Source organism: Myiozetetes cayanensis, unplaced genomic scaffold, assembly GCF_022539395.1.
Source record: "Myiozetetes cayanensis isolate MyiCay16 unplaced genomic scaffold, myiCay2020 scf23, whole genome shotgun sequence".
In the NCBI taxonomy this organism is placed as follows: Eukaryota; Metazoa; Chordata; class Aves; order Passeriformes; family Tyrannidae; genus Myiozetetes; species Myiozetetes cayanensis.
In genome coordinates, this window is record NW_026087445.1 from 4,644,114 (window position 1) to 4,661,230 (window position 17,117).

Consider the following 17,117-nt stretch of genomic DNA (forward strand, 5'->3'; position numbering starts at 1 on the left):
TACAGTGTCTCCTGAATGTGCAGAGTGGAGGCAGAGGACAGTGGGCAGGGGCTTCTGGCCACCTCAAAGCTGTCCATAGGCCTTGTGGTCCAGCTGGGTGCTCTGAGGGGAAGAGAGGCACTGAGCTGCATTTCATTGTACTTCTGTAGAGAGCGTTCAGCTGGGGCAGCCCAGGACATGCATCGTCCCTGAAGGCTTCAGGGGAACCACAGGCATCAAGGAAAAAGAAACCATTTTTCCCATGTCTCTGTGATTGAAACCAACCAACTTGTCCACCAACAACCCTGAAATTGCAGCCACAGAGCCTCCAACATGTTCTGTGCGTTCCCACACGACCACACCAAGCCGGCTGGGGCAGCGGGCCCTGGCAAAGTGGGTGTTGCTTCTCACCACAGATGTCCTTCCCAACACTTTCCCTGCTGGATGGTCAGCCAGTTTGGTTTGGTTTAGCTTGTCAGCCTCTCTGGCTGTCCTTTCTCCTGTATGCAGTAGCTGGGGATCACTTCTTCCATGGTTTTCTGACCAAGCAAGTCTAAGAAGCCAAGGTAGACCTTTTTCGGTACCAGCAGCCTGATGAGTCTCAGTATATACCAAGGGTGGTTATTTGTATTTGGAAATTAGAGACATTTCTGTATTATTGTTGTTAATTTGCTCATGAAGAGCAACTACTGAAGGAGCAAAGTTGTTCCCCACATCTGAGTTCTAGCTGCAGTTTTGCCAGATTGTGCATTATCTCAGGCAACACCTTCCAGTCCTCTGCTCCTCAGTTTCCCCTTTTGTGGAAGGTGTGAGACGGCCCTGAGCAGTACTTAGCCCAGTGCCTCCTGTTCTCAGGCACCTGTGGATGCTGTTAAAAATGAATATTTAGAAGTGCTTTGAGATCCTTAACGATATGTTGTCCTTCAAGGACAAAGCATCATCAGGATTATTATTCTTTAACATCCCTCAGGACTGACCTTGGATGAGAACTGTAGGCACTGTTCATTGAAAAGAAAACACAGCTGGCCCCTGCTGACACTGAAACCAGCACAGTGGTAGGAAAGCTGCCTGTGTTATTCTTAGTCAATTAGTCTCTGTCTAGAAATATCACCCAGAAAGAGTTTCCATTTCCGAATCAGTCAAGTCATTAGAACAAAAACATCTCACCAGATTAATGAGAAATAACATCCTTTCCCATCACACCTCTGCTGAATGATGCTGGAGCATTGGGGTTTCATTCTTCCTTCCACTTAAACTTCAGCAGTTGGTGTTGGTTTTTTCCAGAGCTCTGAGATGCTGAGCTGCCCAGATCACTTGGCACTAAAAGACACCTTCACCTCACCCTGTTTACTCTCATGGAGACCTTGGTGTTTTTTTCTGTTCCACGATAGGAGAGGTCAGTCTTTTCAGTCCTCCTGCTCTGCCCACCATATGGGTTCTCTCAGAGTGGAAACCCTCGGCTTAACAGCATGAGATCAGCCATCCATCTCATCAGAGCTTTCTTCCATTTCTCAGTGACATATATTTAGGAAGACATGGGAGTTTCCGTAAGGTTTTCAGTGATCCTTGAGCTTTCATTGAAAAATGAGGTTTTAAGCCACAGGGCAGTCCCTGATGCGCTGTTTTTCCATTGCAAGGACACAGACTCGGGAAGTTCATTCATGAGATGCTTGTTGTCTTCATGTGCTGGAAGAGTTCCAGCTGCTGGGCGCCCCAGTACCCTGGAAATGTGTGGGTTAACCCTTCCTTGCCTGTAGATGGAGTCAGAAGAATATGAAAAGGAATATGGGGCCTCTGGCCAAGGCCACCAGCCTTCCTGTCCCAGTGCTGGGAATGCACAGCAGGAGGATGTCACCGAAGTGTCCATGCTGAAGGTCAGACAGCCCTGTGGGAGAAGCAATATCCTGCAGCAGACAGGATGGTAAACTGGAGAAGGGGGCTACCCAAGGACCCTCTGCTTGGCACTAGAGGCTGGAAATACCCATGAAGAGTTGTGCCAGCTGAAGGAGCTTTGTTTGACTTATGTCATTGATGGAAATGAGGAGGTCCTGTCATAGCAGGAGCAGCTGTTTGAGTCCCTCCCACTGCACAAGAAGTGACAGCCCTGCTCACTCACAGGGCAGTGTCAGGCTCAGCCATGCACCCATCACACTGTGCTGGGAAGGGCAGTCACCCCACAGCCCCTTGGGGGTCTCTCATCCTTTGAGGGGGAAGCAAGTTGTCCCAACAGCAGTATTCCAAAATAATTTGTCAAAGGACACCAGCACCATCAGTCATCTTAATGTGTTTTCCCTTCTGAAGGAGGAAAGGGAGATACCTTTGACTTGGCCAAGGTCAAGTGGGTTACTGAGAACCGAGCAGGGAATTGCAGTGGCCTTTCCCATCGCATTTACCTTCCCCTCTGGAGCATCTCTGACCTCCAGACCTCTCCTTCAGGGATTTATGGGCGCTGTGGTGTTCACGGCCCCTTTGATGGGACACGGTGTTTTGACAGCGTGTCTCCACCTTCCCTTCCCTTGCAGCGGGAGCCCAGCGCGGCCCCAGGGCACGGCTGAACCCAGAGCTCAGGGGGTTAAACCACATGGCTGTTCTTTGCGGGTCAGAGCGTCCTCCCTTAAACTGCGATATTTACTGTTTTACTTTCCCTTTCTTTCATCTGAATGGGAGGATTGTACATTTACTCCCTCCCGTCCTTTGTCCCTGGTTTGTTTTGTTTTGAGTTCTAGCGAACCAGTAAAACAGAAAGGCCGTGATCGGTTCCCGCTGGGAGCGACTGGCGGTCCCGTCCCTGGGAGACCCTGCTCACGCTGGGCTCGCCGGTCGGTTGTTTCTCTCAAATGGGCTATGATTTATTCAAGGCTTCATTGCTGACTTGCTCTCCGTTGATGGAGCCAAGAAGGGGGGCTTAATTATGACAGGGCTGGACAATAAATGGGGAAAGCGAGACAGGAGTTAGGAATTACAACCCACCAGTCCCCCCCTTTCCTTCCCCTCAAGCCCCCAGCAACTTTTTAACAATCTCCATCCCTTTTCCGCCATGCCCTTGGCTGGGGAATACAGCAGACTGAATCACCAGCGACATGCTGAACTCCCCGTCTAATATAAATGTTTTACATTCTTTCCTGTATACTGTGGGCCTTTATCCGGGCAGCCACCGCTGCTGGGACTTCACGTGCATCATTACACACACTGCCTGGAGTCGTGTTCGATGCAGGCCCTCTTTTCAACCCTGGGAACCTGGGAAAAATATGTTGCTCTGGAGCCATTTCAGTGTAATGGCCACAATTCATGTCTGCCCTGATTAAATGTTTGCCGTTGGTGGCTCTTCTGGTTCTTCAAACCTAAATCTTTTTGTGTTAAAACCTAAATCTCCTTGTGTTCCCTTTAGAGTCTATCCCATTTTGGCCAGCGAAGAACGTCATTACCCAATCTCCCCCAGTTGTTTCATATACTCCCAATAATTTACTGAGATTTATTTGGCCTAGACATATCTATCTCGATTTGTGTCTGCTCACAGACACAGTAAGGTTAGTTAATTTAGCCCAGTGCAGACAGTGCTGGCTGCAAACACTGCAGAGCTACTGTGCTGGAAGCCTGGCCAGTCTGCAGGGTCCCTGCTCTGCTGTGGGATGTTCCTCTTGCTGGGCACACAGGGAGCAGGGACATCTTCCCCTGAGCAGAAACATGATGCACCAGCACAGAATTTTCCCTGGTTTTGGAGTGAAAACCAGAAATGTTGGCTATGCTCTCCTTCCACCCTGATGTTTATCCACGCAGCAGGTTCATGTTTCTGCACAAGCTGCTGTAACAAACAGCATATTTGTGACAGCAAGAGGGGTCTCAGGAGTTTGTTGGGGCTTGTGGCTCTTGGCTTGCTGCAATCCCTGCAAACCCATCTGCAGAGCACCACCAGACCGGCTTGGGAAGCACCACCAGTACATCTCGCTCCATGACCCAGATTCCTTAGAGACTTTTCAGGGTGGAAGCTGATGCTGCCATGGACAGTGTGTCAGAAGATTGGCCTTCAAGCCTGAGCTTGGATATGCAGGGCCCCTCAGAAGGGACTTTGAAACAGTCTTGTTTTGAGTGGTACCAGCAGCACTTGCTGCAGAGCAGGGATCTATCTTATTCTGCTGGGAATGACCTGAGTAACCAGAAATATCTTAAAGAGCATCTTCCCAGGAGAGGCAATTCTCCATTTTTCTGAGAAATTGGAAATGAAGCAACAGATTTATTCTTTCTTGCTGTATTGTCTGTTTTTGCCTAGCAATGCATTTCCCGTGGCATCTCATTTCTTTGCCTTAATGTTTGCCTTCTTCATAGCCTTGGGCTGCAGGAAAACTTCAGTAACTGGATGCAGTTGATTATCTGCACTTGTGTCTAATCGAAAGGATCATTGATCCAGCAGCCCTCAGCGATGCCACCCAGTGGCAACCTCGCATAGGCAGATGCTGCAAATTTTCCTGCTCTTCCTTTGCTTCCTGTGTCTTGTCCATGTAACCTGGCTGTGATGGCACCCTTGTGCTCAGGGACTGCCTCAGCTTCAGACACAAAGACTGATCCAACTAAAGACTGTTTCAGCATTGATGTCGAAAGGGTTGATGACAATCAATCTCTGGATGTTTCCACTGTGGTGCAGTGGCACACTAGTCCCCTGGACACCTTGAAGATTTCGAATTATTCTAAAAAAGAACTAAAAAAAAGAGGAAGAGCAGGATGATACCACTAGAGAATCCATCTCCTGGCTCTGACTTGCTCAGCAACCACCCACCAGCACTGATCAGACTGTTGCCTAAAATCAAACAAGCTGGGGCATGGCTTCATTTGACAGCACCCATGCCAAGTGTGGGCAGGTTATGAAGTGTTTCCACAGGATATGAATCCCTTTAAGTTACAGACTCACTGGAGGAGCTAAATATAGATATCTGTCTCCCAATGACCCTTGCTGGGGCTCAGGACGAGGCCATGAGAACCGTGCAGTGAGAGCGAGCGCCTGTGGTGGCAGAGGGGACGGTCCCTTGCATCTCCAGAGCCAGAAACCGCTGGAGCTGGTAGGGAGGCTGCTGTATTTTAATTCTCAGGAATCCTAGCTTGAGATTGCATCTGTTTCCATCTTCCTAATTAAAAGCAGTTCTGTTTGCGTCTTCGTTATCCCGAACGTTGTTAGGTCCCAAGCTTAGGCTGGAGTTTTTTTCCAAGATAATTTCTGAGCAGTGTGCTGGATCCACTGCCCTGCTGGCCCCTCTGGCTGAGGAGACCTTTATTTCCTACTGGCATCCCACCAGCATGACACTATCCAGGGCGAAATTAGTCTGCACAAAGGGCTCGGATTAGCCCAGAGGAAGTGTACCCGGTCCAGCAGCTAAAACGATGGCAAGGCTCCGTCTCCGGGCAACCCAGGAGCTCCCGCTATCGATGCTCTTGGAGAAGCTGCGCTGGTATCTCGGGAAGAGCTCACAGAACAAAGCCACGCTACGGACTCGGCCTTCCTACGGAACGTGCTTAACTCATCCCCTATACTGTGTGTTGTGGTTCTTGCAGATCCCAGTGCTGCCGTTCCAGCTGGCGCCTAAAGCAGAACCAGCTGTGGAGTTAGACATTCCCATGGCCGGGAGCAACTCCATCCGCTCTGGTAGCCAGTAGGAATTACTGAGCGTTATACGAGGGATGCTGTGCTATTCCAACCAGCAAGGTGGACCAAAGGAACTGTTTGCTTTCTCAGCAAGTAAAACCGAAAATTAATTGTGCTTTCCTCTTTCCTCAGGGTCTAATGGGTTTCATTGGTCCGGTAGGGGAGCCTGGAATAGCGGGAGAAAAGGTAAGATTGCCTGCAATGAAATGGTTGTTGTAACTTATGCAGGATGAGGGAGACTGGGGCGGGAGAAACACTGTGGAGATCTAAGTTTTCGTGTCAGTGCAACACCCAGCTGGGAATGCAGCATGTCCAGGGTGTCTGAGCTAGTCGTGGGCCAGGCCAAAATCATCCACGTCTCATTCAGGAATTAACGTGCCCTGCCCTCCAAGGACATGCTGTCAAATATTCTCTGAAAATTTTACTTTCCTCATTCATAATGTGCCAGAGAGCTTGTATTTAACAGTCAGTTCTGGTTTTTATGGGAATGAGGGACCCATCAGCCCTGTGTTCCTGGTGAGGGGAGGAGTCCACGGGGTTGAGGTTACAGATCTGTGCAGAGATGTGCTCACAAGCCCACGCTGAGTTGCCAGTGGGGTCGAACAAGACCAGGGCTGAGGCTGCATTGAACAAGAGGTCTCAGCAATTACCCACATGCAGAGAAGGTGTGAGAGTGCAGCCACCCATCTGAGCAAAGGCTGGCTCAAATATTTCCCTTTTTGTTTGGTGAGGACCATCCCGTCCAGCTGCCCCTGATTGCATTGGGCACGCTAAGGGCTGGTGCCCTCTTGTGTACAGTACAGATACGTCTTTCTTCTTCTGGGCAGAAAAATGGCTTTATTTTCCATAAAACTGTGAATGGACATTAATTTGTTTTCCATTAGAGTGTAAAATTTTATTCAGAAGTATCTTCCAAAGACAAATCATCCATGTCATTCATCATATCTCACTTGTAGGCTGCTGGTTTTCATTGGTGGTTTAATTATTCACAGTCCAGCTGTAAAGATAGTGAAGAGCATAAAATGATGCATTCCACACATCAATGCCTTCTTTCACTTTTATTACTTCAAGCCCTGTCCTCTGGGTAATGATGTAAAGACTCTGTGTCAGTTATACTGTGTTTGCTGCAGATGCATTTTATTGTCTGTCTGCAGCCTTTGGAAAGGCCATTCCACACTGTGGGCTCCAGTGGGGTAGGAGCAGAAGTTGCCTCAGTCCGACCTGTCAAGGCACAGAAGAAATTACATTACATGGGATGCATTTTAGAGAAGGAAAATAGAGGAATAAAGAGCCTGTGATGTGTCCAGGGTGGTTACAGAGAAAATTGGTGCCTGATTGAGCTGTCTCAATGGCAGCTGCGGCCCTTAATTGAATGAGGAATAAGGGGTTTGCCATGCAGGAGACATGGGAAGATCTTTTTTCCCACTCCATTAAATTCACATCTGTCCCTATGACTTCCATGCCAAAGCCTTGACCACATGAGCCATCCTCATCTTCCAGATCAACTCTGTAACACGATGATGTGACATTGGTGTCAAGGCAAACTCAGGCTGTCCTTTGAAAATCTGCCCTCAGAGATCTTGAGAACAGCTGTGATTTCTGTCAGACTTCTCACCAGGACAAACTTAGGGATGACAGAAATAACTATCATCAAATCAAAACCTCAACCAGGCCTCCAGTTGGCATAGGATCCTACAGCTTACTATGCTCTTGTGAGCTAAATGAAGTGGGAAATATGCTTTCATTAGACATAGCTGAGTCAGCAATCTCCATCCTGAGAGCTGCAAAACTTAAGACTGAAGCCAGTAGAATCCAAAGATTATCAAAGAGAACAATGCCTTTAATACATCCTTAACAAAATCCATCCATCCAGGGAGAAAAAAATCTGTACGTTGGTTTACAAGGGCCAACTGGTGACAACACAAACTCAGGGGTTTGTTTTTAATAAGCTCCTCTAAGCCCAGAAAATCTTTCCCCTTACACTTTAGCTGTTGGAAGGTAGGTCAGATTTTGGGTGTAACCTACTTGGCAGCATTTGCTAAATCCTCCTTCCTCATCCCCCTCGAGCACGCGAACGTAACACACCTAATTCCCAGTGCATCACTGGGGCTGGAGGGAGAGCTGTGGTGGGAATTGCCACCACCTCCCTAAGGAGTTTTCAATGTCCCATTCCTAGAGCCATGCCTTCATGTCACACTCACATCAGTGGGTCACAGTGCTGCTTGTGGTGACTTAAATCTTGTCTCCTTCCCTTGGGTCCAGGGTGCACTCAGGGGGAGGGAGATGGTCTGCATGTGGGGATAAGTAAGATTTCGGGAATTAATAAGTGATTTTTTGGTACATTAAGTTTTTTAATGACAAATGCTGGCTTGTTTCAGAAGGAATGGTATCTTTAGGGTGGGTTGTGGAGTCATCTGGCTCTGAGCCCCTCATAAACACAGGCCTACAGGTCATGGTTGACCTCCAGGTCTCAGTGTGAGCCATAGGGCAGGATGTTCCCCCACAACACCTAAGGTCTCCTCTGAAAGCACCAGGCTCTGTTTTTTGACAGCTTGACTCCCTGCTCTTAGCAAGGCCCCATGACAACAGCTTTCAAATCCATGGCTCTGAAAATGCCAGCACATTGAGGAATTATTATACTGCAGAACAGGGATGATCTGCCTTGGGTGGGAAGGGCTGGAGATCTCCTGGGGTTCAGTCCTAGCACTGCTTGGAATTGAAGGTGGTCTTCAGTGTGTGGCCTGTTTCCTTCAAACCTTGGTGATTTGATGGCAAGAGTAAAGTCCCCTCTCTTGGGAAATGGAGGATTAGTTAATTCTTGTTGTAGTCCTTCAACTACTCTGATGAGATGGATGAAAAGAGGGTGATGATCATTCTGTGCTGGAACCCTTTCTGGTAGAAAGCTGGTGGCAGATACATAAATTTGTGGGTTTTTAAATTGTTTCATTGCTCTAGATCACTGTTTCCCATGTACCTGTTTCTCTCCTAGGGTGACCGTGGCTCAGTGGGACCCCCAGGCCCTCCAGGAGTCAAGGGGTCGATGGTAAGGAGTAAGTCTGCATTCTCTCGCTCTTGCTGCTGCCTCTCTGTCTCTGTCCCTGCCAAGGGTGCAGCTTCTCCTGGTCCTTTAGTTATATGACAACAGCTGCAAGCTCTTCCTCTCTCTTTGAGAATGGGGATGGCCATCTGACTGACTGGATATCGAGGTGTAACCTCTCCCTAGCAGTTGTGTCCAGCAGTCTCCTCTTCAGAGAAACACTGGGTTTAGTGTTGTGTTCTGCAGCTCCATCAGCTGAGGACCTGCTGTGTCAAGTGGAGACAACCAGGAACTCAAGGATTGCCTGTTCCTGGCTCCTGAACAGAGTCTGGGAACAGGGCTCTGTGTCCACATCCCAAGTTGCCTGTGCAGCTGGAGGTGCAGGTTGCTTGGGCAGCACGCTCAGTGTCCTGCTGTGCTCTGCCATTCAGGGAGCTCCATTTATGAGTTTAAGAGAGGGGACATCAGCAGGAACTTGTCTTGCTCTGACACTTATTTCATATCTACCATAGTGCAAGACCCAAAGACAGATTTTCCTGTTAGTTCAGCCCATTCTCTTCTGGGCTGTTCAGAAAATCTCTATCAGTGGCCAGATTGGAGCTGGGCTATCGACAGCTTGGCTGTCTCCATCGGCCCCTAAAATGTTTTACCCTGACAAGTATCAGACCTGCCTGACCTTGCAAGCAGCCAACAAGACCTTTTTTCCTGTCTTCCCACCTGGAGGAAGCAGGGCTGAGCAGATTCTGGGCATTCTTCTTCACCAGGCATGTTCTTCTTCCTTCCCTTTTAGGGGCACCCTGGGACACCAGGAGGAGTTGGTTTTCCTGGGATCCCTGGACCAACAGTAAGTAAAGGCTATCATCACCTTGTAATACTGTATCCTAGACACTTGTGGGCTAAGTCAAGCAACTGTATCCCAGTTTACTTGAGCTTGGTGTGAACAGCAGATAAAGGGAAAGGAAGGGGGCATGGGTGTGAGCAACAACAAAAAAAAAAAAAGCAGTGCTTAATTCAAACTTTTATAGCCCATTTCCCTAATTGGGAATGCAAAAATCACAATCCAGCCTCAGTCTTTTAGAAGGACACAGGCTCACTAGCTCTAGGTATTCCAGGCTGGGAACTGTTGGCAGCGTGGTGATCACATCGTGCAGTGACCCCGCCGTGCGCGGTCAGAGCCCTCGCTGGCGTGAGAGGAGCAGCAGAGCAGCTGCCCCAGATGGACCCTCCATCTGGATGGGCTCATCTGGCCCATGTGCAGCTGTGGCTGGAGCGTGCAATTGCTGTGGAGGCAGATTTGAGCCCAGCTCCAGTTTCCCACAGCCGTTGTTTAGACGGAGCTCAGGCTCTCCCAGCAGCACAAGTGCCGCTGTGTGCTGATCGCTGGAGCCAACAGAAAGGCAGCTCTGGGCGGGTGCAGGCAATGGATTTTGCTCAGTGTGTGAATTCCCACAGTGCTGTTAATTAGGAGGAAGATCACAGTAGTAAAATGCCTGGGCAGTGCCAAAGGCTTGACCTCCAGATCCAGGGTCATCTGTGCCCACTGCGGGGAGCTCGGGGATGCTCCGGGTGCACCGGCTGCAGGCAGCTGCTGCCTGGGCACGGATTGCACAGTTGCAAGTCAGGGAGGTGAGGAAAGAGAAGGTCTGAGGTCAAACAGCACCTCGGGGTGACCCATCTCTGCCTTAAGAGCAGAAAGGTGGCACCCACCACCCGCTTACAATAAAAGCAGGATGGTGCTGCCAGCAGCCCCCAGCACTGAGCTGCTCTGTGGCCCCTCCTGGCAGCACTTGCTGTTGACAGAAGCCTAGGAGGCAGCTGGATATCTCTAAATATCCCATTTTTAGCAACTTTCCCCATCAGATTAACTGCTGCATGGCTTGGGAATAGCTGGAGCATTAGGCAGGCTCCCACCAGCTCTGTGCCTGTGATCGCCCTTGGCCCATGCAGGTTCTGTGCTGGCCCCGTGGCAGAAAGCTCCTGAACACCATCCAGTGCACCACTAACTGCACCTTTAGTTGAGGCTGAGTTTTGTCTGACTTCACTGGGGCATAACAACACTACGAGTAGAGGCATCAGCTCTGAGTGGAGATGTCAAAACCTCTCGGCAGAGCTCTGGGAACTGAGACTGTCCCCAGGTCCTTCCACTTCCTTCAGTTCCCTCTTCTCCTGCAGGCAAATAACAAGTTCATCCAAGCAAAATATTTCCTCCAAGACTGCATTTTAAAAAGTCATAATTCAATAAGTCAAACTTCCCCACAAAGCCAGTAAATCAAATAATCCCCTAATATCAAATCCCTGCTCATTAATTCCAGCTGTTTCTCCACCAAACATTCCTTATTTTCTTTTCAAGCCAGACCTGAGGCATGCTGTTGTTGTTTGTCCTAAACTGTTAAAGCCTTGGGGATTAAGCTCTTCAGTGAGCCTTATAGCACTCTGATGGCTGACTAAGTCAATGGAGGCTGATTGGGAATGGGAAGCAAAAGTATATTCAGTGGTAGGAAACTTTGCCCTTAGCTTCACCTCACTGGGCCCTGTGAGTTCCTTCTCCCTCTCCTTGCTGACCATCATGGTGTTGATCTTCTGTGTTAATACACATTTTTTAAATTAATGTGTATATATATATATATATATATATAGGCATATTAACAGTCACTTATCTTTTCCCAAACAGTTCCTTGAAATTCCCAGCACAGTATCTAGTTTTTCCCTCAACATTTTACCATCATAACAAGTGTTCCTGTCCTTCTATTTTCATAAGCTGTTTCAGTTAGGCTGAGGCTTCCAGGAGGATATTTCAAATGCCAACAAAGAATTTCATTTCAGTATGTGTTTATCATAAAAATCTCTATAAAACAGGCATCTGACACATGTACTGCCTGTCTGTGCCAGTCACTACTGACCTCACTACCAAAACTGAGATTTACTGTGATCGCAAATACAGTTACAGTCAACCGACTTTTCCATCTTGAGTGGGAACAGCTAAGCATTTGTGTTCTCAACATCTCCATTCCAAAAGCAAAATCCTTATAAGTGGCAGTGGTATGAGCAGTAGGAAGATCACAGCCCAATTTTGTTCTGATCCTTGGTGGAGTGTGCAGGGTTGACAGTTGGTAAAAGCTCTTATTATATAAATAGCCAAATTTGATGTGGAATGTTTGAGAGAGTAAGGATGGAATGTGTCATTTTGAGGTTTTATTTTCTGACAGCAGGAAGGCACTAATTTTAAATATGTGGTTTCAGAGTTATAATACAGAAGTAAGTCCTGTTAATTGAACATATCCTTTATTGTTTTGACACTGATAAATATTTTAGCATTTTAGCAGAAATAAAAAAAAAAAAAGCCTGGTTTTCTGCATTTTCTGTGTGCACATTAATGAACCAAGTGTGTACAAATCCAGGTGAAAAGAAAACCTGACATTTCTCTGCAAGTGTAAGAAGAACAGGATTATCCACAGCACCAACAGTCCAAATGAAATTAGCATCTATCTGCCAGTATCAATATTTATGCAGCACTAACAGGGCAACAACTACTTGAAGACAAAAATCAGTATTTGGCTGAAAAGATCGAACTTGGATACCCAAGATGAGGTGTCTGATTTTTTTATTTGGACAACTAAAAACCAGATCCTGGTTGTTATTATTATTATTATTTTTGAACAGATGCTGAGCAACAGCTGCTTTTAATAGCTTTGGAGGGGATTCTGGATGTTTGACTTCACATCACACCACTGACACAGATAACAGGCTGCAGGTCATTAAGCATACAAACCTCAGCCAGGATCCTTGGCCTAAATGTTCCTAATCCAAAGACCATCAGTGATTTTTAAAAAAAAGACCATTTACGGAGAAGTAAATATGGTAATGTCTCTGGCAAGAGTTCAATGAACCAACCTGATGGTCAAGGGACTTCACTTGAGGCCCCTGGAGATCACATGGGCACATAGGATCTTTTACCAGCAGCTGCTGTCTTCTTCCTCCTCCATCTTCATTTTGTTTCCCTTTTCCCCTTCCAGGGTCCAGCAGGAGCCCGTGGTGCACCAGGGATCAGAGGGATGAAAGGCCGCAGGGTAAGCACTTTCCAGGAGCTTTTATCCCTCTCCTCTTTCAGCCATTGGAAAAGCAATCTGGTGGATTAGCCTGAGGGTGTGAAGATGAGCAGAAGTTGGGCAACGCTGTTTCTTCTGTGCATAAAACATGAGGGCTTTGAAGCAAGTCTTGCCAGGGATGTGAATACAAGTGATGTGTACGGGCAGAGGGGTGTCCAGTGTAGAGGTTAGCATGGAAGTGATCCAGTTTGTCTTTTCCAACCATTTGCAGTGTCAAAACTCTGTTTACAGATGGTTCTTGTGAGAATGGTGTAGATTTAGTCATCTGGAGATGTATCTGAGTCAGGAAAAGGGTGCAAGTAGAAGACCAGAAAAGGTGCCTGTGTCGCCAAGGGAGAGAGAGCAGCTGAGATGTGAAGTGCTGTGATTAACCAGAGGCAGATAAAGGGGAAAATGTTATGTCATGGCATAGAATTAAGAGACAAGGTCAGCAGAAATGGTGCTGACAAGGAGCTGAGCAGCCTGCTCTTCCCATGTCTCCCTTTCCAGTCTCACAGGATCAGTAACTTCCAGCAGGGCTCCGCAGGGCTGTGAGGAAGGTGTGCTTTGCACTGTCAGTAGATCAAATTATAAGCACATCCTGTGTCTTTCTATGGGTTTTTCCTGCCCATAACACAAGGCCCTGATTTTATCTGGACATACCTCAACAGCCCCATGTGTGACTCCTGCCTGGAAAGTTCATCCCCCCAGCCTAGTGCTGGGTGATGGTCCCAACTGGCATCACTGCCAGTGCTACAAGTCCACGTTACACCGACAGATAGCTCCCAGGTGCTCGCAGTCAGTTCCTGTGTGGTGCTTCCTGCTCTGTTTGGGTGACAGCCGACAGCAGAATGACCTCTAGACCTGCCAAAGCTGCTTGTTTTCTTGCCTGTGACATCCAGCCCACGTCCCGCTGAGCTCTTCAATCTTTCTTCTCCAACTGGATATTTATTGCAGGAGCATCCCTGCTTTGGGTTGTCTTTCCCTGTCCAGCTGCTTTACAAAGTATTAATAGTGAGCTCACATGTGTTCTTGCTGAAGGCCCCAACAGCAACATATTTTGCATTTCTCCCTCCAAGGATCTGTTTCCATGTTTCATTTTCAAAGACACGCACTGGAGTAAACTATACATTTTACCTACCTCCAGTCTCTGCTTCTACTGCAAGTACTGCTTGGGGAATTTGAGACAGCCAAGGATTGCATATGTTTCCCTGTGCCAGAGTGAATACACTCTTCAAATAGCTGTAACCAGCAAAAGGAAATGGAATAACCAATTAGGAAGCTTTATGACCACAGAGTTATGTACCCTGGAACTGCTCTAACCTTTAAAATCACATCTAGAATGACACCAGTAACATCCAAGCTCGGCAGATGCATATCAGGGTTCAGCTTTTAACTTGTGACTGGGAAGAACAGTTTCCATGCCTCTGTTTCCCTTGGTGGGGAGGCCCATGGAGTTCACTCCCCAGCTTCACAGTCAGAGAGGCCCCTGGGGAGTGAGGTTTCAGGACATCCAGGATCCTGACAGATGAGAAACTGGAGGCATTCCCAGGCGGGAGGCTCTGAATGGACAGCAGGAAATACCTCAAGGTAAAACAACAGCACAGAGTTGAGCAGGGAACACCTTCTAGATGAATCCAGGCTGCAAATGTGCAGGCTCTTGGAGAGATGGGTCCTCCAAGGGGATCAGATGCCTCTGCCAGTGCCTTTAATGTTTGCAGTGACAGAGGAGTCCTCCCCAGTGCCAGCCAGGAATGCCAACCACATCCCTGGCACTGAGCTTCTCCTTACGGCAGGCATCCCTGGGCAGCTGCAGAGTTTGGCTCTTGGGTTGTGCAAGGTTCCCTCATATAAACCTTCTTGGGCTTTCAAGGCTTACATCTGCCTTGGCCTCAAGTCCTCAGCCCTCCAGGAAAGCAAAGCCTACCAGGCTGTTTCCAGTTCTGCTCCTACTGTCAGGAAAGGAGGGAAATACCTGTTATCATCACATGAGGTAAAACCAAAAGCAAAGCTGAACTCAGCTCCTAGGAAAGGAGTTTGGCTGGCACAGCAGATACCTGCCTCTGGGTGTAGCTGGATCCAGAGTGTCAAACCCTCTGGAGAAATCCTGCAGGACTCCAACTGAACTGTCCTCAGCACAGTGCATCCTCAAAATGACATACCACACAGTAGAGACCTTAAGCTTCATGGCCTGGGTTTACATTTCCTCTCCAGATGTTCAGTCCAGCAGACCCTGTGCCAGTTGCTCCCTCTGGACATTCCTCCACCAGGGAACCCAGACTTCAAAGCACATCCCAGCCCTGCAGACCAGAAATGCAGTGGTGGAGATCTGGTGTGTCTGAGCACTGCAGTGATATAATCAATACAGAATTTGTGGAACAGACAGGCATCCTTTCTAAGATTCCTGGCAGAGAGGAGGAACTTGTGCTTTGCTCTGAAATCCTACAGATTTCAATGAATATAATGTGGGGAAGTCAGTATTTTAAGGACCAGGAGATCTCCTGCCTGGAGAATTTCCGGTTTGTATCTCTCTTGCTCACATTTTCCTTCTCTTCATGCTCTCCAAAGATATTCCAGGCACACAGTATTCTGTGTTTGCTTACTTGGTCCTGCGACTCCAGCTCTTGGTTTTCTCAGGATGGGGAAATGATCCCCAATTGTAATTTCAGACATTAGCCTCTGTCTATCCCAGCTTACAAAAGGGATGTAATTCAATTCAGAGTGGAAACATGAATGTAGCCCCTACCAGATGTTTATGAATTCCATGAGCTCTGTTTATGGATGCTTCATTAAAGTAAATTTGCTTTTGAAGGAAATGTAAATAGCAAATATGGTTTTGATTGTAAAGAACAATGGAGACTTTTCGGGGTCTGCATTTATGATGTGATAGCTTTTGCACTGTCAAGATACGCATATTTTGAAAAGAAAATTCTTTAAAGATTGTAACTTTCTTTTTAGTCCTGACAGAGCTGTTATTCCTTCACAGGTCTTTGCTTATTCCACCAAACTGATACTGAACAATTTTCCTCAAATGTAGTTTCCCCTCTCCTCTTCCCTGAGGACAAAAAACTTGGACATATGAATCCAGGCTCCTTTTCCTTCATCTGTACATCAGTGTAGCACTTGAACATGTGCTTAACATTCAGCCAGTGACAGCTATGTACATGCTTAAAGCTAATTATTTAACCAAATCAAGGGGCAGCTGATTCAGCAAGTCCCTCAGCCTGTCTCACTTAGATCCTAAAGCACATTTCTTCTAATCAGCTCCTCACAGCAAGAAAACGCGTGGTCTCCAGCGTGTTCTCCTGAGGAAAATGTCATCAAAAAGGCTGGGAATCTCTGCAAAAGGTTAAATATCAGCTGGAGCCAGGATTTGGCAACTCAGATCATAAAACTGCACCTGAAATCCTGCTTTAAGTGCCTTATTTTGCCCTATTCTCCTGGCCAAGGTGCCTGTCAGTGTTTCTGGAATGTTATCCTCTCACTGCTGTGTTCTGGCTCAGGTGATACAAGAGGAGCTTTTCAAATCCCAAAGCATATTTCTCTTTTCCACCCTGCCATTCATTCATTTATCCAGCTCCTGCATTAACTGCTGCCCAGGTGAAGCCTGCAAAGCTGAGATAAGGGGAGCACACCTGCACTCCAAGCCCTCTGCTGCTCTGTGCCAGAGGGGAGGGACCACTGCCTCTGCCACAGAGCTTCCCACCATCACCAACTGCAGGCATTTGTAAATGCCAGGGATTTTTAAAGTGGTGTTATCTAACCAAACCTGAAAATAGCTGCTTTTTTCCAGGCCCAGCTGAGTTTTGTTCATGGAGAAGAAGCAGGGGTGTATTGTTTTGCTTTCAGGGATCTTTCTGGTTGACTGAGAAAGCACTGGAAGTGTTTGAGGACAGGTTGACCCCAGATCCGTGGCCAGCAATGTCTCCCTTTGGCTTCACTCAAGGCATCTGCTGACTTTCCCTTTGGCCAGACTGTGATAGTGAAATATCAGTAACTGGATAAAGGGGTAAGGAAGAAGCTTTGGATTTCTGGAAAGGAGCTACTGACTGCTCCTTCGTGCTGCAGTTCAGAGGCTGCTCACTATCTCTCTTGGAGCTCTGAGTAGCTGTTTGAACAGAGTTCCCCTGCATTTCTGAGCTGTCACTGTTCACACCTGACCAACGTTTTAGCACCTTGTTTAGGCTGGGATTGCTGGTAGAGCTGCACATCTCAGGGAAATACTGTCCTGGCCTGTGCACCCACTGACCCAGGGGCACTGAGGCTGCAAGGGCAGCCCAGGGGCTGCGCTCAGCTCTGTCTGCAAGGCCAGGCTGCCAGGTCTGTGGTGGGAAGGCACCGTGCTGTGCCTTGCAGCATTTGGCATTGGGATCTCCCTGGAGAG

The 17,117-nt window shown here is 47.7% G+C and overlaps 1 protein-coding gene across 2 annotated transcripts in view; it reads left to right on the forward strand.

Moving 5' to 3' along the window:
* Window positions 1–17,117, forward strand: part of LOC126642407 (collagen alpha-1(XXVII) chain-like) — a 143,944-nt gene that overhangs the window by 81,253 nt on the left and 45,574 nt on the right. For both annotated transcript variants that reach the window (XM_050320007.1, XM_050320008.1), the window contains exons 25-28: window positions 5,744–5,797; window positions 8,601–8,654; window positions 9,439–9,492; window positions 12,662–12,715. In XM_050320007.1, coding sequence (XP_050175964.1) covers window positions 5,744–5,797; window positions 8,601–8,654; window positions 9,439–9,492; window positions 12,662–12,715 — 216 coding nt within the window. The remainder of the gene's footprint in view (window positions 1–5,743; window positions 5,798–8,600; window positions 8,655–9,438; window positions 9,493–12,661; window positions 12,716–17,117) is intronic.